This window comes from Thalassophryne amazonica, chromosome 18, assembly GCF_902500255.1.
Source record: "Thalassophryne amazonica chromosome 18, fThaAma1.1, whole genome shotgun sequence".
In the NCBI taxonomy this organism is placed as follows: Eukaryota; Metazoa; Chordata; class Actinopteri; order Batrachoidiformes; family Batrachoididae; genus Thalassophryne; species Thalassophryne amazonica.
In genome coordinates, this window is record NC_047120.1 from 10,102,255 (window position 1) to 10,126,035 (window position 23,781).

The 23,781-nt window shown below is 42.7% G+C and overlaps 1 protein-coding gene across 2 annotated transcripts in view; it reads left to right on the forward strand.

The window, feature by feature from the left end:
• Positions 1-23,781, forward strand: part of LOC117530877 (exocyst complex component 6-like) — a 182,699-nt gene that overhangs the window by 141,160 nt on the left and 17,758 nt on the right. For both annotated transcript variants that reach the window (XM_034193823.1, XM_034193824.1), the window contains one exon: positions 20,899-20,972. In XM_034193823.1, the coding sequence (XP_034049714.1) occupies positions 20,899-20,972 (74 nt within the window). The remainder of the gene's footprint in view (positions 1-20,898; positions 20,973-23,781) is intronic.

Consider the following 23,781-nt stretch of genomic DNA (forward strand, 5'->3'; position numbering starts at 1 on the left):
TTCTAAACCTGTAAGGCACATCGAAGTGGACACGGTTCGAAAAATTAAGCTGGTTTTCGGTGAAAATTTTAATGGCTGATGAGAGATTTTGAGGTGATACTTTCGCTTTAAGGACTTCCCACGCAGTGGGACGTCGCGCAGCGCTCCCAGGCGCCGTTGTCAGCCTATTTCAAGCTGAAAACCTCGACATTTCAGGCTCTATTGATCCAGGACGTCGTGAGAGAACAGAGAAGTTTCAGAAGAAGTCGGTTTCTGCATTTTATCCGGATATTCCACTGTTAAAGGAGATTTTTTTTAATGAAAGACGTGCGGACGGATTGCAGCATCGGCTCGCAGCCGCCGCGACGCTCCGCCACAGGAAAAAGTGTTCACAGGCAGATGACGTCACCGACAGGCGTGGAAAAACTCACGCATGCGCACAAGGGTTGAAGCATGTCTGACGTAAAAACATATGAATGAAATCCATATAGTTTTTGAAAAAAATAAAAAGGACCTATACTTTATTGACAGACCTCGTAAAGCAGTCGTATCAACGTATCTGTCAGCACACAAAAGAATCAAGGTCAAGGTCACATGAATGTTGAACACTCAACAAAACAACTTTTCTGGTTGCAGTTTTTGAAATTTTGCTTCCAGATTTGGCATGAACATAGTGAATGGCCTTGCCCATAAGCCATTACCTGGGCTAAGTGATCAACCTTGACCTTCCTGGTTTACCTTGAGGTCAAAACTGACCTAAATTAGGTAAATTTCAGATTTGAGTAGAACATGCCATGTAATACAAAAAATAAAGGTTTGTTGAGAGGATCCAGAATATATCAGGAGATGTAAGTTATGACATCACATATAGCAGCCCTATGGAGATACCTTTCAGTACACAAAAAGATCATACACATTCTTTTTTTTGCCTCCAAATTTGGCATGAATATAGTGATTGTCCGTGCCTGTCAGTCCCCCTTCATGGTGGTAGTCTCTCTTGTTCATCTTTTGGCAAGATATCCGTCACCCTCAGGTTGACAGCTTTCATTTGTTTGTTTGTTTATTTTAGCTGTGTCTGGTGTCAATCTCTTTGTGTTTCTCCTCAGTGTTTGTTTGTGTGTTTATTGTAATTCTGTCTGGTGTCATTCTCTGAGCTTCTCCTCGGTGTTGTTTGATTGTCATTCTTTCTGTGTTTCTCCTGAGTGTTTATTTTAGCTGTGTCTGGTGTCAATCTCTCTGTGTTTCTCCTCTGTGTTTGGTTGTTTATTGTCACAGTGTCTGGTGTCAATCTCTCTGTGTTTCTCCTCTGTGTTTGGTTGTTTGTTTGTGTGTTTGTTTATTGTCACAGTGTGTGGTGTCATTGTCTCTATTTCTCCATTGTGTTGGTTTGTTTGTTTTTTTGTCTGTTTATTGTAGTGTTGCCTGGTGTCATTCTATCTGTGTTTCTACTCAGTGTTTGTTTGTGTGTTTATTGTAGTTGTGTCTGGTGTCATTCTTGCTGTGTTTCTACTTAGTGTTTGTTTGTTTGTTGGTTTGTTTATTGTGGTGTGTTTCTCCTTAGTATTTCTTTGTGTGTTTATTGTAGTTGTGTCTGGTGTCATTCTTTCTGTGTTTCTACTTAGTGTTTGTTTGTTTGTTGGTTTGTTTATTGTGGTGTGTTTCTCCTTAGTATTTCTTTGTCTGTATATTGTAACTGTGTCTGGTGTCATCTTATCTGTGTTCCTCCTCAGTGTTTGTTTGTCTGTTTATTGTAACTGTGTCTGGTGTCATTCTCTCTGTGTTTCTCCTGACAGAGTTTGTTCTTCTCTCTCCTGTCCTCAGTGTTTGTTCTTCTGTTTATTGTAACTGTCTGGTGTCATTCTCTCTGTGTTTCTCCTCAGTGTTTGTTCTTCTGTTTATTGTAACTGTCTGGTGTTGTTCTCTCTGTGTTTCTCCTTCAGTGTTTGTTCTTCTGTTTATTGTAACTGTGTCTGGTGCCATTCTCTCTGTGTTTGTCCTCAGTGTTTGTTCTTCTGTTTATTGTAACTGTGTCTGGTGTCATTCTCTCCGTGTTTCTCATCAGTGTTTGCTCTTCTGTTTATTGTAACTGTGTCTGGTGTCGTTCTCTCTGTGTTTCTCCTCAGTGTTTGTTCTTCTGTTTATTGTAACTGTGTCTGGTGTTGTTCTCTCTGTGTTTCTCCTCAGTGTTTCTTCATTTGTTTATTGTAGCTGTGTCTGGTGTTGTTCTCTGTGTTTGTCCTCAGTGTTTATTCTTCTGTTTATTGTAACTGTGTCTGGTGCCGTTCTCTCTGTGTTTGTCCTCGGTGCTTGTTCTTCTGTTTATTGTAACTGTGTCTGGTGTCATTCTCTCTGTGTTTCTCATCAGTGTTTGTTCTTCTGTTTATTGTAACTGTGTCTGGTGTCCTTCTCTCTGTGTTTCTCCTCAGTGTTTGTTCATCTGTTTATTGTAACTGTGTCTGGTGTCGTTCTCTCTGTGTTTGTCCTCAGTGTTTGTTCTTCTGTTTATTGTAACTGTCTGGTGTTGTTCTCTCTGTGTTTCTCCTTCAGTGTTTGTTCTTCTGTTTATTGTAACTGTGTCTGGTGCCATTCTCTCTCTGTTTCTCCTCAGTGTTTGTTCTTCTGTTTATTGTAACTGTGTCTGGTGTTGTTCTCTCTGTGTTTCTCCTCAGTGTTTCTTCATTTGTTTATTGTAGCTGTGTATGGTGTTGTTCTCTGTGTTTGTCCTCAGTGTTTATTCTTCTGTTTATTGTAACTGTGTCTGGTGCTGTTCTCTCTGTGTTTGTCCTCAGTGCTTGTTCTTCTGTTTATTGTAATTGTGTCTGGTGTCGTTCTCTCTGTGTTTGTCCTCAGTGTTTGTTTTTCTGTTTATTGTAACTGTGTCTGGTGTCCTTCTCTCTGTTTCTCATCAGTGTTTGTTCTTCTATTTATTGTAACTGTGTCTGGTCTCATTCTCTCTGTGTTTCTCCTCAGTGTTTGTTCATCTGTTTATTGTAACTGTGTCTGGTGTCGTTCTCTCTGTGTTTGTCCTCAGTGTTTGTTTTTCTGTTTATTGTAACTGTGTCTGGTGTCATTCTCTCTGTGTTTCTCCTCACAGAGTTTGTTCTCTCTCCTGTCCTCAGTGTTTGTTCTTCTGTTTATTGTAACTGTCTGGTGTCATTCTCTCTGTGTTTCTCCTCAGTGTTTGTTCTTCTGTTTATTGTAACTGTCTGGTGGTGTTCTCTCTATGTTTCTCCTTCAGTGTTTGTTCTTCTGTTTATTGTAACTGTGTCTGGTGTTGTTCTCTCTGTGTTTCTCCTCAGTGTTTCTTCATTTGTTTATTGTAGCTGTGTCTGGTGTTGTTCTCTGTGTTTGTCCTCAGTGTTTATTCTTCTGTTTAGTGTAACTGTGTCTGGTGCCGTTCTCTCTGTGTTTGTCCTCAGTGCTTGTTCTTCTGTTTATTGTAACTGTGTCTGGTGTCATTCTCTCTGTGTTTCTCATCAGTGTTTGTTCTTCTGTTTATTGTAACTGTGTCTGGTGTCCTTCTCTCTGTTTCTCATCAGTGTTTGTTCTTATATTTATTGTAACTGTGTCTGGTCTCATTCTCTCTGTGTTTCTCCTCAGTGTTTGTTCATCTGTTTATTGTAACTGTGTCTGGTGTCGTTCTCTCTGTGTTTGTCCTCAGTGTTTGTTCTTCTGTTTATTGTAATTGTGTCTGGTGTCGTTCTCTCTGTGTTTGTCCTCAGTGTTTGTTTTTCTGTTTATTGTAACTGTGTCTGGTGTCCTTCTCTCTGTTTCTCATCAGTGTTTGTTCTTCTATTTATTGTAACTGTGTCTGGTCTCATTCTCTCTGTGTTTCTCCTCAGTGTTTGTTCATCTGTTTATTGTAACTGTGTCTGGTGTCGTTCTCTCTGTGTTTGTCCTCAGTGTTTGTTTTTCTGTTTATTGTAACTGTGTCTGGTGTCATTCTCTCTGTGTTTCTCCTCACAGAGTTTGTTCTTCTCTCTCCTGTCCTCAGTGTTTGTTCTTCTGTTTATTGTAACTGTCTGGTGTCATTCTCTCTGTGTTTCTCCTCAGTGTTTGTTCTTCTGTTTATTGTAACTGTCTGGTGGTGTTCTCTCTATGTTTCTCCTTCAGTGTTTGTTCTTCTGTTTATTGTAACTGTGTCTGGTGTTGTTCTCTCTGTGTTTCTCCTCAGTGTTTCTTCATCTGTTTATTGTAACTGTGTCTGGTGTCATTCTCTCTGTGTTTCTCCTCACAGAGTTTGTTTTTCTGTTTATTGTAACTGTGTCTGGTGTCCTTCTCTCTGTTTCTCATCAGTGTTTGTTCTTATATTTATTGTAACTGTGTCTGGTCTCATTCTCTCTGTGTTTCTCCTCAGTGTTTGTTTTTCTGTTTATTGTAACTGTGTCTGGTGTCATTCTCTCTGTGTTTCTCCTCACAGAGTTTGTTCTCTCTCCTGTCCTCAGTGTTTGTTCTTCTGTTTATTGTAACTGTCTGGTGTCATTCTCTCTGTGTTTCTCCTCAGTGTTTGTTCTTCTGTTTATTGTAACTGTCTGGTGGTGTTCTCTCTATGTTTCTCCTTCAGTGTTTGTTCTTCTGTTTATTGTAACTGTGTCTGGTGTTGTTCTCTCTGTGTTTCTCCTCAGTGTTTCTTCATTTGTTTATTGTAGCTGTGTCTGGTGTTGTTCTCTGTGTTTGTCCTCAGTGTTTATTCTTCTGTTTAGTGTAACTGTGTCTGGTGCCGTTCTCTCTGTGTTTGTCCTCAGTGCTTGTTCTTCTGTTTATTGTAACTGTGTCTGGTGTCATTCTCTCTGTGTTTCTCATCAGTGTTTGTTCTTCTGTTTATTGTAACTGTGTCTGGTGTCCTTCTCTCTGTTTCTCATCAGTGTTTGTTCTTATATTTATTGTAACTGTGTCTGGTCTCATTCTCTCTGTGTTTCTCCTCAGTGTTTGTTCATCTGTTTATTGTAACTGTGTCTGGTGTCGTTCTCTCTGTGTTTGTCCTCAGTGTTTATTCTTCTGTTTATTGTAATTGTGTCTGGTGTCGTTCTCTCTGTGTTTGTCCTCAGTGTTTGTTTTTCTGTTTATTGTAACTGTGTCTGGTGTCCTTCTCTCTGTTTCTCATCAGTGTTTGTTCTTCTATTTATTGTAACTGTGTCTGGTCTCATTCTCTCTGTGTTTCTCCTCAGTGTTTGTTCATCTGTTTATTGTAACTGTGTCTGGTGTCGTTCTCTCTGTGTTTGTCCTCAGTGTTTGTTTTTCTGTTTATTGTAACTGTGTCTGGTGTCATTCTCTCTGTGTTTCTCCTCACAGAGTTTGTTCTTCTCTCTCCTGTCCTCAGTGTTTGTTCTTCTGTTTATTGTAACTGTCTGGTGTCATTCTCTCTGTGTTTCTCCTCAGTGTTTGTTCTTCTGTTTATTGTAACTGTCTGGTGGTGTTCTCTCTATGTTTCTCCTTCAGTGTTTGTTCTTCTGTTTATTGTAACTGTGTCTGGTGTTGTTCTCTCTGTGTTTCTCCTCAGTGTTTCTTCATTTGTTTATTGTAGCTGTGTCTGGTGTTGTTCTCTGTGTTTGTCCTCAGTGTTGATTCTTCTGTTTATTGTAACTGTGTCTGGTGCCGTTCTCTCTGTGTTTGTCCTCAGTGTTTGTTCTTCTGTTTATTGTAACTGTGTCTGGTGGCCTTCTCTCTGTTTCTCATCAGTGTTTGTTCTTATATTTATTGTAACTGTGTCTGGTCTCATTCTCTCTGTGTTTCTCCTCAGTGTTTGTTCATCTGTTTATTGTAACTGTGTCTGGTGTCGTTCTCTCTGTGTTTGTCCTCAGTGTTTGTTCTTCTGTTTATTGTAATTGTGTCTGGTGTCGTTCTCTCTGTGTTTGTCCTCAGTGTTTGTTTTTCTGTTTATTGTAACTGTGTCTGGTGTCCTTCTCTCTGTTTCTCATCAGTGTTTGTTCTTCTATTTATTGTAACTGTGTCTGGTCTCATTCTCTCTGTGTTTCTCCTCAGTGTTTGTTCATCTGTTTATTGTAACTGTGTCTGGTGTCGTTCTCTCTGTGTTTGTCCTCAGTGTTTGTTCATCTGTTTATTGTAACTGTGTCTGGTGTCATTCTCTCTGTGTTTCTCCTCACAGAGTTTGTTCTTCTCTCTCCTGTCCTCAGTGTTTGTTCTTCTTTTTATTGTAACTGTCTGGTGTCATTCTCTCTGTGTTTCTCCTCAGTGTTTGTTCTTCTGTTTATTGTAACTGTCTGGTGTTGTTCTCTCTGTGTTTCTCCTTCAGTGTTTGTTCTTCTGTTTATTGTAACTGTGTCTGGTGTTGTTCTCTCTGTGTTTCTCCTCAGTGTTTCTTCATTTGTTTATTGTAGCTGTGTCTGGTGTTGTTCTCTGTGTTTGTCCTCAGTGTTTATTCTTCTGTTTATTGTAACTGTGTCTGGTGCCGTTCTCTCTGTGTTTGTCCTCAGTGCTTGTTCTTCTGTTTATTGTAACTGTGTCTGGTGTCATTCTCTCTGTGTTTCTCATCAGTGTTTGTTCTTCTGTTTATTGTAACTGTGTCTGGTGTCCTTCTCTCTGTTTCTCATCAGTGTTTGTTCTTCTATTTATTGTAACTGTGTCTGGTCTCATTCTCTCTGTGTTTCTCCTCAGTGTTTGTTCATCTGTTTATTGTAACTGTGTCTGGTGCCGTTCTCTCTGTGTTTGTCCTCAGTGCTTGTTCTTCTGTTTATTGTAACTGTGTCTGGTGTCATTCTCTCTGTGTTTCTCATCAGTGTTTGTTCTTCTGTTTATTGTAACTGTGTCTGGTGTCCTTCTCTCTGTTTCTCATCAGTGTTTGTTCTTCTATTTATTGTAACTGTGTCTGGTCTCATTCTCTCTGTGTTTCTCCTCAGTGTTTGTTCATCTGTTTATTGTAACTGTGTCTGGTGTCGTTCTCTCTGTGTTTGTCCTCAGTGTTTGTTCTTCTGTTTATTGTAATTGTGTCTGGTGTCGTTCTCTCTGTGTTTGTCCTCAGTGTTTGTTTTTCTGTTTATTGTAACTGTGTCTGGTGTCCTTCTCTCTGTTTCTCATCAGTGTTTGTTCTTCTATTTATTGTAACTGTGTCTGGTCTCATTCTCTCTGTGTTTCTCCTCAGTGTTTGTTCATCTGTTTATTGTAACTGTGTCTGGTGTCGTTCTCTCTGTGTTTGTCCTCAGTGTTTGTTTTTCTGTTTATTGTAACTGTGTCTGGTGTCATTCTCTCTGTGTTTCTCCTCACAGAGTTTGTTCTTCTCTCTCCTGTCCTCAGTGTTTGTTCGTCTGTTTATTGTAACTGTCTGGTGTCATTCTCTCTGTGTTTCTCCTCAGTGTTTGTTCTTCTGTTTATTGTAACTGTGTCTGGTGTTGTTTTCTCTGTGTTTCTCCTCAGTGTTTCTTTATTTGTTTATTGTAGCTGTGTCTGGTCTCATTCTCTCTGTGTTTGTCCTCAGTGTTTATTCTTCTGTTTATTGTAACTGTGTCTGGTGTCATTCTCTCTGTGTTTCTCATCAGTGTTTGTTCTTCTGTTTATTGTAACTGTGTCTGGTGTCATTCTCTCTGTGTTTCTCCTCAGTGTTTGTTCTTCTGTTTATTGTAACTGTGTCTGGTGTTGTTCTCTCTGTGTTTCTCCTCAGTGTTTCTTCATTTGTTTATTGTAGCTGTGTCTGGTGGTGTTCTCTGTGTTTGTCCTCAGTGTTTGTTCTTCTGTTTATTGTAACTGTGTCTGGTCTCATTCTCTCTGTGTTTCTCCTCAGTGTTTGTTCATCTGTTTATTGTAACTGTGTCTGGTGTCGTTCTCTCTGTGTTTGTCCTCAGTGTTTGTTCTTCTGTTTATTGTAATTGTGTCTGGTGTCGTTCTCTCTGTGTTTGTCCTCAGTGTTTGTTCTTCTGTTTATTGTAACTGTCTGGTGTTGTTCTCTCTGTGTTTCTCCTTCAGTGTTTGTTCTTCTGTTTATTGTAACTGTGTCTGGTGCCATTCTCTCTCTGTTTCTCCTCAGTGTTTGTTCTTCTGTTTATTGTAACTGTGTCTGGTGCCGTTCTCTCTGTGTTTGTCCTCAGTGCTTGTTCTTCTGTTTATTGTAACTGTGTCTGGTGTCATTCTCTCTGTGTTTCTCATCAGTGTTTGTTCTTCTGTTTATTGTAACTGTGTCTGGTGTCCTTCTCTCTGTTTCTCATCAGTGTTTGTTCTTCTATTTATTGTAACTGTGTCTGGTCTCATTCTCTCTGTGTTTCTCCTCAGTGTTTGTTCATCTGTTTATTGTAACTGTGTCTGGTGCCGTTCTCTCTGTGTTTGTCCTCAGTGCTTGTTCTTCTGTTTATTGTAACTGTGTCTGGTGTCATTCTCTCTGTGTTTCTCATCAGTGTTTGTTCTTCTGTTTATTGTAACTGTGTCTGGTGTCCTTCTCTCTGTTTCTCATCAGTGTTTGTTCTTCTATTTATTGTAACTGTGTCTGGTCTCATTCTCTCTGTGTTTCTCCTCAGTGTTTGTTCATCTGTTTATTGTAACTGTGTCTGGTGTCGTTCTCTCTGTGTTTGTCCTCAGTGTTTGTTTTTCTGTTTATTGTAACTGTGTCTGGCGTCATTCTCTCTGTGTTTCTCCTCACAGAGTTTGTTCTTCTCTCTCCTGTCCTCAGTGTTTGTTCTTCTGTTTATTGTAACTGTCTGGTGTCATTCTCTCTGTTTCTCCTCAGTGTTTGTTCTTCTGTTTATTGTAACTGTCTGGTGTTGTTCTCTCTGTGTTTCTCCTTCAGTGTTTGTTCTTCTGTTTATTGTAACTGTGTCTGGTGTTGTTTTCTCTGTGTTTCTCCTCAGTGTTTCTTTATTTGTTTATTGTAGCTGTGTCTGGTGTTGTTCTCTGTGTTTGTCCTCAGTGTTTATTCTTCTGTTTATTGTAACTGTGTCTGGTGTCATTCTCTCTGTGTTTCTCATCAGTGTTTGTTCTTCTGTTTATTGTAACTGTGTCTGGTGTCATTCTCTCTGTGTTTCTCCTCAGTGTTTGTTCTTCTGTTTATTGTAACTGTGTCTGGTGTTGTTCTCTCTGTGTTTCTCCTCGGTGTTTCTTCATTTGTTTATTGTAGCTGTGTCTGGTGGTGTTCTCTGTGTTTGTCCTCAGTGTTTGTTCTTCTATTTATTGTAACTGTGTCTGGTCTCATTCTCTCTGTGTTTGTCCTCAGTGTTTATTCTTCTGTTTATTGTAACTGTGTCTGGTGTCATTCTCTCTGTGTTTCTCATCAGTGTTTGTTCTTCTGTTTATTGTAACTGTGTCTGGTGTCATTCTCTCTGTGTTTCTCCTCAGTGTTTGTTCTTCTGTTTATTGTAACTGTGTCTGGTGTTGTTCTCTCTGTGTTTCTCCTCAGTGTTTCTTCATTTGTTTATTGTAGCTGTGTCTGGTGGTGTTCTCTGTGTTTGTCCTCAGTGTTTGTTCTTCTGTTTATTGTAACTGTGTCTGGTCTCATTCTCTCTGTGTTTCTCCTCAGTGTTTGTTCATCTGTTTATTGTAACTGTGTCTGGTGTCGTTCTCTCTGTGTTTGTCCTCAGTGTTTGTTCTTCTGTTTATTGTAACTGTCTGGTGTTGTTCTCTCTGTGTTTCTCCTTCAGTGTTTGTTCTTCTGTTTATTGTAACTGTGTCTGGTGCCATTCTCTCTCTGTTTCTCCTCAGTGTTTGTTCTTCTGTTTATTGTAACTGTGTCTGGTGTCATTCTCTCCGTGTTTCTCATCAGTGTTTGCTCTTCTGTTTATTGTAACTGTGTCTGGTGTCGTTCTCTCTGTGTTTCTCCTCAGTGTTTGTTCTTCTGTTTATTGTAACTGTGTCTGGTGTTGTTCTCTCTGTGTTTCTCCTCAGTGTTTCTTCATTTGTTTATTGTAGCTGTGTCTGGTGTTGTTCTCTGTGTTTGTCCTCAGTGCTTGTTCTTCTGTTTATTGTAACTGTGTCTGGTGTCATTCTCTCTGTGTTTCTCATCAGTGTTTGTTCTTCTGTTTATTGTAACTGTGTCTGGTCTCATTCTCTCTGTGTTTCTCCTCAGTGTTTGTTCATCTGTTTATTGTAACTGTGTCCGGTGTCGTTCTCTCTGTGTTTGTCCTCAGTGTTTGTTCTTCTGTTTATTGTAATTGTGTCTGGTGTCGTTCTCTCTGTGTTTGTCCTCAGTGTTTGTTTTTCTGTTTATTGTAACTGTGTCTGGTGTCGTTCTCTTTGTGTTTGCTCTCAGTGTTTGCTTCTTTCTGTAGCACCCATACTACCACTCTATAACGCTCATATTTCAGAGTGGGAGGGTGGTTTGGGTTCAATCTCCAATCAAGGGTGTTAGGAGCTCCCCAACACGCGGTGTGGATTGCCGCCCTGGTAAGTGCACAATGACAGAGAGGAGAAATGTTGTTGCCAACATATAAACTCATTTTATTGAAAGGAAAAGAAAACCCACTGATAATGTACTATTGGGTTAATAGATTATGATATTGAGAGCCTATATGAAAAGTTGTAGGCATGTGTGATCACTTACAGTGAGGAAAATAAGTATTTGAACACCCTGCAATTTTGCAAGTTCTCCCACTTAGAAATCATGGAGGGGTCTGAAATTTTCATCTTAGGTGCATGTCCAGTGTGAGAGACATAATCTAAAAAAAAAATAAAAAATCTGGAAATCACAATGTATGATTTTTTAAATAATTTATTCGTATGTTACTGCTGCAAATAAGTATTTGAACACCTACCACTCCCCCTCTAGCTGCCACCTTATCATGGTGGGGGAGTTTGCGTACCCGGATGATCCTAGGAGCTATGTTGTCGGGGGCTTTGTGCCCCTTGTAGGGTCTCCCAAGGCAAACAGGTCCTAGGTGAAGGGTCAGACTAAGGGCAGTTTAGAAGCTCCCATGACCAGTAAAAAATCAAGGACCGAGACGTCGCCCGGAATGGCAGAGCCGGGGCCCCACCGTGGAATTAGGCCTGGGGTTGGGGCTCGTGTGTGAGCGCCTGGTGGTCGGGCTTTAGCCCATGGGGCCCGGCCGGGCTTAACCCGAAAGAGCGACGTGGGCCCGCCCTCCTTTGGGTTCACCACCTGCAGAGGGGGCCATAGGGGTTGGCTGCAGAGAGGATAGGGTGGTGGTTGAGGGCGGGTGGCCCAGAGGCCCGGTCCGCGCTCACAGCCCCTGCCTGTTGGGACGTGGAATGTCACCTCACTGGGGGGAAAGGAGCCTGAGCTTGTGCGGGAGGATAAGAGATACCAACTAGAGATAGTCAGGCTCACCTCCACGCACAGCTTAGGCTCTGGTACCCAACTCCTGGAGAGGGACTGGAGGCTCCACCTTTCTGGCGTTGCCCACGGGGAGAGGCAGAGAGCTGGGGTCGCATTGCTTATTGCTCCCCAGCTCAGTCGCCATGTGTTGGAGTTCACTACGGTGAACAAGAGGGTCGCGTCCCTATGCCTTCGGGTCGGGGACAGGTCTCTCACTGTTGTCTCAGCCTACGGGCCGTGCGGCACTGCAGAGTACCTGACCTTCTTGGAGTCCCTGGGATGGGTACTAGATAGCGCTCCGACTGGGGACTCCATTGTTCTCCCCGATCTGAACTCGAGTGGTGTTCAGTTGTTGGACTTCTGTGCTAGTCACAGTTTGTCCATCATGAACACCATGTTCGAGCACAAGGGTGTCCATAAGTGCACGTGGTACCAGGACACACTGAGCCGGAGGTCGATGATCGACTTTGTAGTCGTATCATCTGACCTTCGGCCACGTGTCTCGGACACTCGAGTGAAGAGAGGGGCTGAGCTGTCGACTGATCACCACCTGGTGGTGATTTGGATACGCTGGGAAGGGAGGAATCCGGTCAGACCAGGCAGGCCCAAATGTATCGTGAGGGTCTGCTGGGAACGACTGGCGCAACCCTCTGTCAGTGAGGTCTTCAACTCCCACCTCCAGGAGAGCTTCTCCCAGATCTCGGGGGAGGTTGGAGACATGGAGTCCGAGTGGACGATGTTCTCCACCTCCATTATCGATGCGGCCGCTCGTAGCTGTGGTCACAAGGTCTCTGGTGCCTGTCACGGCAGCAATCCCTGAACCCGGTGGTGGACACCGGAAGTAAGGGATGCCATCAAGCTGAAGAAGGAGTACTACTTGTCCTTGTTGGTAGGTAGGACCCCGGAGACAGCTGACAGGTACCAAGCGTGCCGGAGCCCGTGCGGTCGCAGAGGCAAAAACTCGGGTCTGGGAGGAGTTTGGGGAGGCCATGGAGGAGGACTATCGGTCGGCCTCGAAGAAATTCTGGCAAACCGTCCGACGCCTCAGGAGGCGGAAGGAGCTCTTCACCAGCACTGTCTACAGTGTGGGTGGGGAGCTGTTGACCTGACTGGGGATGTTGTCGGGCGGTGATTTACCGATCGATCTACGTTCCGATCCTCACCTATGGTCATGAGATTTGGCTCATGACCGAAAGAACGAGATCACGAGTACAAGCGGCCGAGACGAGTTTCCTCCACAGGGTGGATGGGCACTCTCTTAGAGATAGGGTGAGGAGCTCGGTCACTCGGGAGGAGCTCGGAGTCGACCCGCTGCTCCTCCACTCTGAAAGGAGCCAGTTGAGGTGACTCGGGCATCTTTTCCGGATGCCCCCTGGACGCCTTGCTGGAGAGGTGTTCCGGGCATGTCCCATCGGGAGGAGGCCCCAGGGAAGACCAGGACACGCTGGAGGGACTATATTTCTCGGCTGGCTTGGGAATGCCTTGGGGTTCTCCCGGAGGAGCTGGGGGAGGTGTGTGTGGATCGGGAGGTCTGGGTGGCTTTGCTTGAGCTGCTGCCCCCGTGACCCGACTCCGGATAAAGTGGAAGGAAATGGATGTGTGGAACACCTACCAATCAGCAAGAATTCTGGCTCTCACAGACCTGTTAATTTTTTTTTAAGAAGCCCTCATATTCTGCACTCTTTACCTGTATTAATTGCACCTGTTTGAACTTGTTACCTGTATAAAAGACACCTGTTCACACACTCAATCAATCACACTCCAACCTGTCCACCATAGCAAGACCAAAGAACTGTCTAAGGACACCAGGGACAAAACTGTAGACCTGAACAAGGCTGGGATAGACTACAGGACAACAGGAAAGTAGCTTGGTAGAAGACAATAACTGTTATGTTATATTTATTAGAAAGTGGAAGAAACACAAGATGACTGTCAGTCTCCCTCGGTCTGGGATTCCATGCAAGATCTCACTTTGTGGGGTAAGTATGATTCTGAGAAAGCTCAGAACTACACAGGAGGACCTGGTCAATGACCTGAAGAGAGCTGGGACCACAGTCACAAAGATTACATTAGTAACACATGATGCTCTCATGGTTTAAAATACTGCAGGGCAGCAAGGTCCCCCTGCTCAAGCCAGCACATGTCCAGGACCGTTTGAAGTTCACCAGTGACCATCTGGATGATCCAGAGGAGGCATGGGAGAAGGTCATGTGGTCAGATGAGACCAGAATAGAGCTTTTTGGAATCAACTCCACTTGCCGTGTTTAGAGGATGAGAACAACCCCAAGAAAACCATCCCAACCGTGAAGCATGGGGGTGGAAACATCATATTCTGGTGGTGCTCTTCTACAAAGGGGACAGGACGACTGCACCGTATTGAAGGGAGGATGGATGGGGTCATGTATTGCGAAATTTTGGCAAACAACCTCCTTCCCTCAGTAACAGCATTGAAGATGGGTCATGGCTGGGTCTTCCAGCATGACAATGACCCCAAACACACAGCCAGGGCAACTAAGGAGGGGCTCTGTAAGAAGAATTTCAAGGTCCTGGAGTGGCCTGGCCAGTCTCCAGACCTGAACTCAATAGAAAATCTTTGGAGGGAGCTGAAACTCTAAATCTGAAAGATTTGGAGAAGATCTGTATGGAGGAGTGGACCAAAATCCCTACTGCAGTGTGTGCAAACCTGGTGAAAAACTACAGGAAACATTTGACCTCTGTAATTGCAAACAAAGGCTACTGTACCAAATATTAACATTGATTTTCACAGGTGTTCAAATACTTATTTGCAGCAGTAACATACAAATTATAAAAAAAAAAAAATCATACATTGTGATTTCTGGAATTTCTTTTTTTTAGATTATGTCTCTCACAGTGGACGTGCACCTAAGATGAAAATTTCAGACCCCTCCATTATTTCTAAGTGGGAGAACTTGCAAAATCGCAGGGTGTTCAAATACTTATTTTCCTCACTGTATGTTAAAGTTAAGAGCGTTTTTGTATGGCTGGTCTAAAGCCACCTGTAGGCTGCCATGCTGTCTGCTAGAACAGTGATGTGTGATGTCACATAGGCACAGAGGTTCAACATTCCACCATTGTCACCCTGCAGTGTAGAAGGGGCAAAGATGATTAGAGGTCTCAAAGTTGTTCCAGAAAAGGCCGAGAGGGTGCAGGCTTTCTTTGCAACCACCCACTCCACCAGCTGATTTCACTGATTAACATCACTTTGAGCAGGTGGAATCAGTTAATCAGTGAAATCACCTGGTGGAGTGGCTGGATGCAAAGAAAGCCTGCACCCTCTCGGCACTTTCTGGAATGAGTTTGAGACCTCTGTATATAGACAAAAAGATTTTTTAACTTTTCATTAAATACGTACTGTAAATGCTTTTCTTCTGACGTGCACATCATTCAGTGCGCTCGTGGTGACTCGCGGCTCTGAATTGCTCCACACGCAGAACTGAGTTCCGGTAATTTTTTTTTCTTTGTGCATCATGGTGCAACCAGGATCGCCTGGTGTCTGTGGTAAATTATACTTTAAGACACTGTGACATTTTCAAGTTGTAGCGCAGACAGAGAGACAGTAGGGAGGGGGAGAGGGGGGTCTCTGCCAGCTGATTTAACGGGAGGCACATCTTGTAGCACAAACACAGAGAGATGGTGAGAAAGCGGGGGAGGGAGAGAGAAAAGACTCTACCAGCTGATCAAATGGGAGCGCAACTGCAGCGCAAAGTGCCAGAGGGGCTTTTCTTCATCCACGACAAGGATTTAACTGTTTTCAGACATCGTTTTGTGCAGGACGTGTTGATGAATCAACTTCAACTAACAGGTAATGCCGCGTTGACACCGGGCGCGACGCGAGCGACTGCAGCCACAGGTTGCCATGTAATCCCTACATAAGGACGTGTTTTGGCACCAAACCGCGCAGCGTGACGCGAGTGAAGCGATTTTGAGCGTTTTGCATGTTTGTGGCGCGATATTGCGTCGTGTCACATCGTGTTGCCCTCCTCCCCAAGTTGAAAAATCAGAACTTTTTCGTCTTGTCGCACCGCAATGACCAATCAGGGACTGAATATGTAGTGACGTGGAGATGTCTGGAGTTTGACTGAGGATGTGAACATGTCCTGTATCTGGTAGCAGCCTGTGAGCAGGACTTACGAAGTCTGTCAATAAAGTAACGGTCCTTTTTATTTTTTTCAAAAACTATATGGATTTCATTCATATGTTTTTACGTCAAACATGCTTGAGCTCTTGTGCGCATGCGTGAGTTTTTCCACGCCTGTCGGTGACGTCATTCGCCTGGGAGCACGCCTTGGGAAGGAGTGGGCCCGCCCACTCATTGGATTTTCATTGTCTGGAAATGGTGGAATGAAAAGGACTTTTTTTCCATCAGAATTTTTTCAGAAGCCTTTAAGGACGCTCTGCGTGCTGCGCTCCGAGCTGCGACGACGCGGCACAAGCCGCCGGACCATTTCTAAACGGATGGCTCTGTGGATACGAGACCGTCATGTGCTCTTGCTCTGGTTATCACAAGAGCTGGATATCAGCCATTTTCCAGCAGATTTCACTTTTAACAAGAGATTTTGTCATGGAAAGCCGCGCGGAGGCTTTGCGCGTAAAGACCGATTCGCTTTCGAAGCGAGACAAAGGAACACCTCCATTTCGGCTTCTAAAACTTTATCTGGCTTTCGGTGAAAATTTTACGGGCTTCACAGAGAATAAGGTCTGTTACTACAGCTTTAAGGACCCCTTTAAGGACGCTCGGCGCGCCACGCTCCGAGCTGCGATGATGCGGCAAGTTTGGACATGTTCAGCTCTCTACAATTTCACTGATACTTACTGGACTGGTAAGCATTGAAAGCCGAGATAGACATGTCCAAACTTGTCCTCTGACACGCCGAAACGGAGGTGTTCCTTTGTCTCGCTTCCAAAGTGAATCGGTCTTTACGCGCGAAGCCTCCGCGCGGCTTTCCATGACAAAATCTCTTGTTAAAAGTGAAATCTGCCAGAAAATGGCTGATGTCCAGCTCTTGTGATAACCAGAGCAAGAGCACACGACGGTCTCGTATCCACAGAGCCATCCGTTTAGAAATGGTCCGGCGGCTTGTGCCGCGTCGTCGCAGCTCGGAGCACGCCGAGCGTCCTTAAAGGGGTCCTTAAAGCTGTAGTAACAGACCTTATTCTCTGTGAAGCCCGTAAAACTTTCACCGAAAGCCAGATACATTTTTCGAATGGTTTCCAGGTGTCAGTCTCTAACAGCTTCTGAAAAAATTCTGATGGAAAAAAAGTCCTTTTCATTCCGCTATTTCCAGACAATGAAAATCCGACGAGGGGGTGGGACCACTCCTTCCCAAGGCCTGCTCACAGGCGAATGACGTCACCGACAGGCGTGGAAAAAGTCACGCATGCGCACGAGGGTTCAAGCATGTCTGAAGTAAAAACATATGAATGAAATCCATATAGTTTTTGAAAAAAATAAAAAGGACCGTTACTTTATTGACAGACCTCGTATGTCTCTTTTGTCCTTTATTTCACTATCATGACAAAGTTTTTGGAGCGAACAGCAGCCCCACAGCAGCGGGAGCGGAGTTTCTTTTTCTGTTTTTTTTTTTACGTGCGCGTGCGAGGGAATCGTCCATGGAAATTATTTTACTTATTAACTACACATATGTATAATAAAGCAAATGGTGACTGGTTTGTAAAGACAATTATGACAGAGTTTTTTGGGAAAGAGCGAGGAGCAGCCTCACAGCAAGCCGCGGAGTTTCTTTCTTTCTTTTTCTTTATTTTATGTGTGCGCGAGCGAATCGTCTGTGTGGAGAATATTTTATTAATTAACTACACAGATGTATAATAAAACAAATGGTGACTGGTTTCTAAACACAATTATGACAGAGGTTTTTGGGGGAAGAGCGAGCTGCAGCAAGCAGCGGAGTTTTTTTTTTTTTTAATTGTTTACATGTGCGCGCGTGAACGGGACAGTTGGTCCTCAAACTGGGTCCCACAGAGGCAGAAGGACCACTGAAAGTGGCCGTCATCCAGACGCAGCTCCTGCAGCAAATAATGATACTCTCTGTATTGGGAGCTTTTCACAACAACTCGCTCCGTGTGAAAGGTCCATCATGATGACTTGACGCCGAGCGGAATGGAAGTCCTCCTATTTGATGATGCACCAGGGCGAATTTTCGAAGCGAAAGTCCACCCAAGCAGAGTGACTCACCGGGCGAAGGAGGCGCGTCCGTCGCCACGCGACCCCCGCGAATTTGTAGCGTCTGATCACGCCCGGTGTGAACGCGGCATAAGACTTTATATTTACTGAGTGGGTGAATTTACGCTGCATGAGGACGTATTTCGACTTATGAGGAATCAAATCAAATCAACTTTATTTATATAGCGCCAAATCACAACAAACAGCCACCCCAAGGCGCTTCACACTGCAAGGCAAGGCCATACAATAATTACGGAAAAACCCCAATGGTCAAAACTACCCCCTGTGAGCAAGCACTTGGCGACAGTGGGAAGGAAAAACTCCCTTTTAACAGGAAGAAACCTCCAGCAGAACCAGGCTCAGGGAGGGGCAGTCTTCTGCTGGGACTGGTTGGGGCTGAGGGAGAGAACCAGGAAAAAGACATGCTGTGGAGGGGAGCAGAGATCGATCACTAATGATTAAATGCAGAGTGGTGCATACAGAGCAAAAAGAGAAAGAAACAGTGCATCATGGGAACCCCCCAGCAGTCTACGTCTATAGCAGCATAACTAAGGGATGGTTCAGGGTCACCTGATCCAGCCCTAACTATAAGCTTTAGCAAAAAGGAAAGTTTTAAGCCTAATCTTAAAAGTAGAGAGGGTGTCTGTCTCCCTGATCTGAATTGGGAGCTGGTTCCACAGGAGAGGAGCCTGAAAGCTGAAGGCTCTGCCTCCCATTCTACTCTTACAAACCCTAGGAACTACAAGTAAGCCTGCAGTCTGAGAGCGAAGCGCTCTATTGGGGTGATATGGTACTACGAGGTCCCTAAGATAAGATGGGACCTGATTATTCAAAACCTTATAAGTAAGAAGAAGAATTTTAAATTCTATTCTAGAATTAACAGGAAACCAATGAAGAGAGGCCAATATGGGTGAGATATGCTCTCTCCTTCTAGTCCCCGTCAGTACTCTAGCTGCAGCATTTTGAATTAACTGAAGGCTTTTTAGGGAACTTTTAGGACAACCTGATAATAATGAATTACAATAGTCCAGCCTAGAGGAAATAAATGCATGAATTAGTTTTTCAGCATCACTCTGAGACAAGACCTTTTCTGATTTTAGAGATATTGCGTAAATGCAAAAAAGCAGTCCTACATATTTGTTTAATATGCGCTTTGAATGACATATCCTGATCAAAAATGACTCCAAGATTTCTCACAGTATTACTAGAGGTCAGGGTAATGCCATCCAGAGTAAGGATCTGGTTAGACACCATGTTTCTAAGATTTGTGGGGCCAAGTACAATAACTTCAGTTTTATCTGAGTTTAAAAGCAGGAAATTAGAGGTCATCCATGTCTTTATGTCTGTAAGACAATCCTGCAGTTTAGCTAATTGGTGTGTGTCCTCTGGCTTCATGGATAGATAAAGCTGGGTATCATCTGCGTAACAATGAAAATTTAAGCAATACCGTCTAATAATACTGCCTAAGGGAAGCATGTATAAAGTGAATAAAATTGGTCCTAGCACAGAACCTTGTGGAACTCCATAATTAACTTTAGTCTGTGAAGAAGATTCCCCATTTACATGAACAAATTGTAATCTATTAGACAAATATGATTCAAACCACCGCAGCGCAGTGCCTTTAATACCTATGGCATGCTCTAATCTCTGTAATAAAATTTTATGGTCAACAGTATCAAAAGCAGCACTGAGGTCTAACAATCTCGTCAATAGTTTTACATCCTCATTGAGGACAACTTTGGATGCTTTAGCTCCTCTGAAAAAGAGAGCCTTAAATCAGAAGTGCCTGACTCCGTGGTATAACTCACAAACTCGCAGCTTAAAGCAGATAACCCGTAAGTTGGAGAGGAAATGGCGTCTCACTAATTTAGAAGATCTTCACTTAGCCTGGAAAAAGAGTCTGTTGCTCTATAAAAAAGCCCTCCGTAAAGCTAGGACATCTTACTACTCATCACTTATTGAAGAAAATAAGAACAACCCCAGGTTTCTTTTCAGCACTGTAGCCAGGCTGACAAAGAGTCAGAGCTCTATTGAGCCGAGTATTCCTTTAACTTTAACTAGTAATGACTTCATGACTTTCTTTGCTAATAAAATTTTAACTATTAGAGAAAAAATTACTCATAACCATCCCAAAGACATATCGTTATCTTTGGCTGCTTTCAGTGATGCCGGTATTTGGTTAGACTCTTTCTCTCCAATTGTTCTGTCTGAGTTATTTTCATTAGTTACTTCCTCCAAACCATCAACATGTCTATTAGACCCCATTCCTACCAGGCTGCTCAAGGAAGCCCTACCATTATTTAATGCTTCGATCTTAAATATGATCAATCTATCTTTATTAGTTGGCTATGTACCACAGGCTTTTAAGGTGGCAGTAATTAAACCATTACTTAAAAAGCCATCACTTGACCCAGCTATCTTAGCTAATTATAGGCCAATCTCCAACCTTCCTTTTCTCTCAAAAATTCTTGAAAGGGTAGTTGTAAAACAGCTAACTGATCATCTGCAGAGGAATGGTCTATTTGAAGAGTTTCAGTCAGGTTTTAGAATTCATCATAGTACAGAAACAGCATTAGTGAAGGTTATAAATGATCTTCTTTTGGCCTCAGACAGTGGACTCATCTCTGTGCTTGTCCTGTTAGACCTCAGTGCTGCTTTTGATACTGTTGACCATAAAATTTTATTACAGAGATTAGAGCGTGCCATAGGTATGGCTTATGGATTGATTTGATTTGATTTAATGGCAGAAACATTATTAACACAGTGCATAATCCTAACACAGTGCAAATGTACCATCAACCCTAACCCTATACATCAGTAGGAACAGATTCACATGTTTCCTACCCTTCCTCCATAACCCTGATTTCCCACCAGGCTACATCTGTCTGTCTGTTGTAGCTGTGTCTGGTGTCATTCTCTTGGTTTGTCCACAGTGTTTGTTTATTTGTCTGTTTGTCTGTTTATTGTAGCTGTGTCTGGTGTTAAATAAATGGACTGCATTTATATAGCGCTTTTCCATCTACGTCAGACACTCAAAGCACTTTACACATCAATGCTTCACATTCACCCCAATGTCAGGCTGCTGCCATGCAAGGCGCCCTTACACACCGAGAGCAATTAGGGGATTAAGCACCTTGCCCAAGGGCCCTTAGCGATTTTCCGGTCAGGTTGGGATTTGAACCGAGGATCATCTGGTTTTAAGCCCAACGCTTAACCGCTAGACCATCACCTCTCTCTGTGTTTCTCCTCAGTGTTTGTTTGTCTGTTTATTGTAGCTGTATCTGGTGTTATTCTCTCTGTGTTTCTCTTCAGTGTTTGTTTGTGTGTGTATTGTCGCAGTGGCTGGTGTCATTCTCTCTGTGTTTCTCCTCAGTGTTTGTTGGTTTGTCTGTTTATTGTAGCTGTCTGGTGTTGTTCTCTCTGTGTTTCTCCTAAGTGTTTGTTTGTTTTTTTTGTGTGTGTTTAGTGTCACGGTGTCTGGTGTCATTCTCTCTGTGTTTCTCCACAGTGTTTGCCAGCTCTGAGCCAGTCCCTGGTTTTCAAGGAGAAACCCTCCAGCTGGCCTTCATCGACTTGCGACAGGTAAAGTCTTTCTGACTGTTGTCACATTCACAACATACACAAGGATTTATTGACAAATACTGAACACAGGAAGCCTGTTAAGAAGCTCTGCAGCTCTCAACATCAAGCAACAATAAAAAAGACATGATTAACAATAAATAAATAAATAACATATTTGAATGCACACATACCCAAATGTGCCTGTGCTGGTTTATGTTCAGATCACTTACATGAATAAACTATTTACAGCCATTGCGCACCGTGCCAGCCACCAGCCTGATGCGCATTGGTGCACCACTTATGATGTGAAATTGTGTTCAATTTTCAATTCAATTTTATTTATATAGCGCCAAATCACAACAAACAGTTGCCCCAAGGCACTTTATATTGTAAGGCAAGGCCATACAATAATTACGTAAAAACCCCAAAGGTCAAAACGACCCCCTGTGAGCAAGCACTTGGCGACAGTGGGAAGGAAAAACTCCCTTTTAACAGGAAGAAACCTCCAGCAGAACCAGGCTCAGGGAGGGGCAGTCTTCTGCTGGGACTGGTTGGGGCTGAGGGAGAGAACCAGGAAAAAGACATGCTGTGGAGGGGAGCAGAGATCAATCACTAATGATTAAATGCAGAGTGGTGCATACAGAGCAAAAAGAGAAAGAAACACTCAGTGCATTATGGGAACCCCCCAGCAGTCTAAGTCTATAGTAGCATAACTAAGGGATGGTTCAGGGTCACCTGATCCAGCCCTAACTATAAGCTTTAGCAAAAAGGAAAGTTTTAAGCCTAATCTTAAAAGTAGAGAGGGTGTCTGTCTCCCTGATCCGAATTGGGAGCTGGTTCCACAGGAGAGGAGCCTGAAAGCTGAAGGCTCTGCCTCCCATTCTACTCTTACAAACTCTAGGAACTACAAGTAAGCCTGCAGTCTGAGAGCGAAGCGCTCTATTGGGGTGATATGGTACTATGAGGTCCCTAAGATAAGAAGGGACCTGATTATTCAAAACCTTGTAAGTAAGAAGAAGAATTTTAAATTCTATTCTAGAATTAACAGGAAGCCAATGAAGAGAGGCCAATATGGGTGAGATATGCTCTCTCCTTCTAGTCCCCGTCAGTACTCTAGCTGCAGCATTTTGAATTAACTGAAGGCTTTTCAGGGAACTTTTAGGACAACCTGATAATAATGAATTACAATAGTCCAGCCTAGAGGAAATAAATGCATGAATTAGTTTTTCAGCATCACTCTGAGACAAGACCTTTCTAATTTTAGAGATATTGCGTAAATGCAAAAAAGCAGTCTTACATATTTGTTTAATATGCGCTTTGAATGACATATCCTGATCAAAAATGACTCCAAGATTTCTCACAGTATTACTATAGGTCAGGTTAATGCCATCCAGAGTAAGGATCTGGTTAGACACCATGTTTCTAAGATTTGTGGGGCCAAGTACAATAACTTCAGTTTTATCTGAGTTTAAAAGCAGGAAATTAGAGGTCATCCATGTCCTTATGTCTGTAAGACAATCCTGCAGTTTAGCTAATTGGTGTGTGTCCTCTGGCTTCATGGATAGATAAAGCTGGGTATCATCTGCGTAAGAATGAAAATTTAAGCAATGCCGTCTAATAATACTGCCTAAGGGAAGCATGTATAAAGTGAATAAAATTGGTCCTAGCACAGAACCTTGTGGAACTCCATAATTAACCTTAGTCTGTGAAGAAGATTCCCCATTTACATGAACAAATTGTAATCTTTTAGATAAATATGATTCAAACCACCGCAGCGCAGTGCCTTTAATACCTATGGCATGCTCTAATCTCTGTAATAAAATTTTATGGTCAACAGTATCAAAAGCAGCACTGAGGTCTAACAGAACAAGCACAGAGATGAGTCCACTGTCTGAGGCCATAAGAAGATCATTTGTAACCTTCACTAATGCTGTTTCTGTACTATGATGAATTCTAAAACCTGACTGAAACTCTTCAAATAGACCATTCGTCTGCAGATGATCAGTTAGCTGTTTTACAACTACCCTTTCAAGAATTTTTGAGAGAAAAGGAAGGTTGGAGATTGGCCTATAATTAGCTAAGATAGCTGGGTCAAGTGATGGCTTTTTAAGTAATGGTTTAATTACTGCCACCTTAAAAGCCTGTGGTACATAGCCAACTAATAAAGATAGATTGATCATATTTAAGATCGAAGCATTAAATAATGGTAGGGCTTCCTTGAGCAACCTCGTAAGAATGGGGTCCAATAGACATGTTGATGGTTTGGATGAAGTAACTAATGAAAATAACTCAGACAGAACAATCTGAGAGAAAGAGTCTAACCAAATACCGGTATCACTGAAAGCAGCCAAAGATAACGATACGTCTTTGGGATGGTTATGAGTAATTTTTTCTCTAATAGTTAAAATTTTATTAGCAAAGAAAGTCATGAAGTCATTACTAGTTAAAGTTAAAGAAATACTCGGCTCAATAGAGCTCTGACTCTTTGTCAGCCTGGCTACAGTGCTGAAAAGAAACCTGGGGTTGTTCTTATTTTCTTCAATTAGTGATGAGTAGTAAGATGTCCTAGCTTTACGGAGGGCTTTTTTATAGAGCAACAGACTCTTTTTCCAGGCTAAGTGAAGATCTTCTAAATTAGTGAGACGCCATTTCCTCTCCAACTTACGGGTTATCTGCTTTAAGCTGCGAGTTTGTGAGTTATACCACAGAGTCAGGCACTTCTGATTTAAAGCTCTCTTTTTCAGAGGAGCTACAGCATCCAAAGTTGTCTTCAATGAGGATGTAAAACTATTGACGAGATACTCTATCTCACTTACAGAGTTTAGGTAGC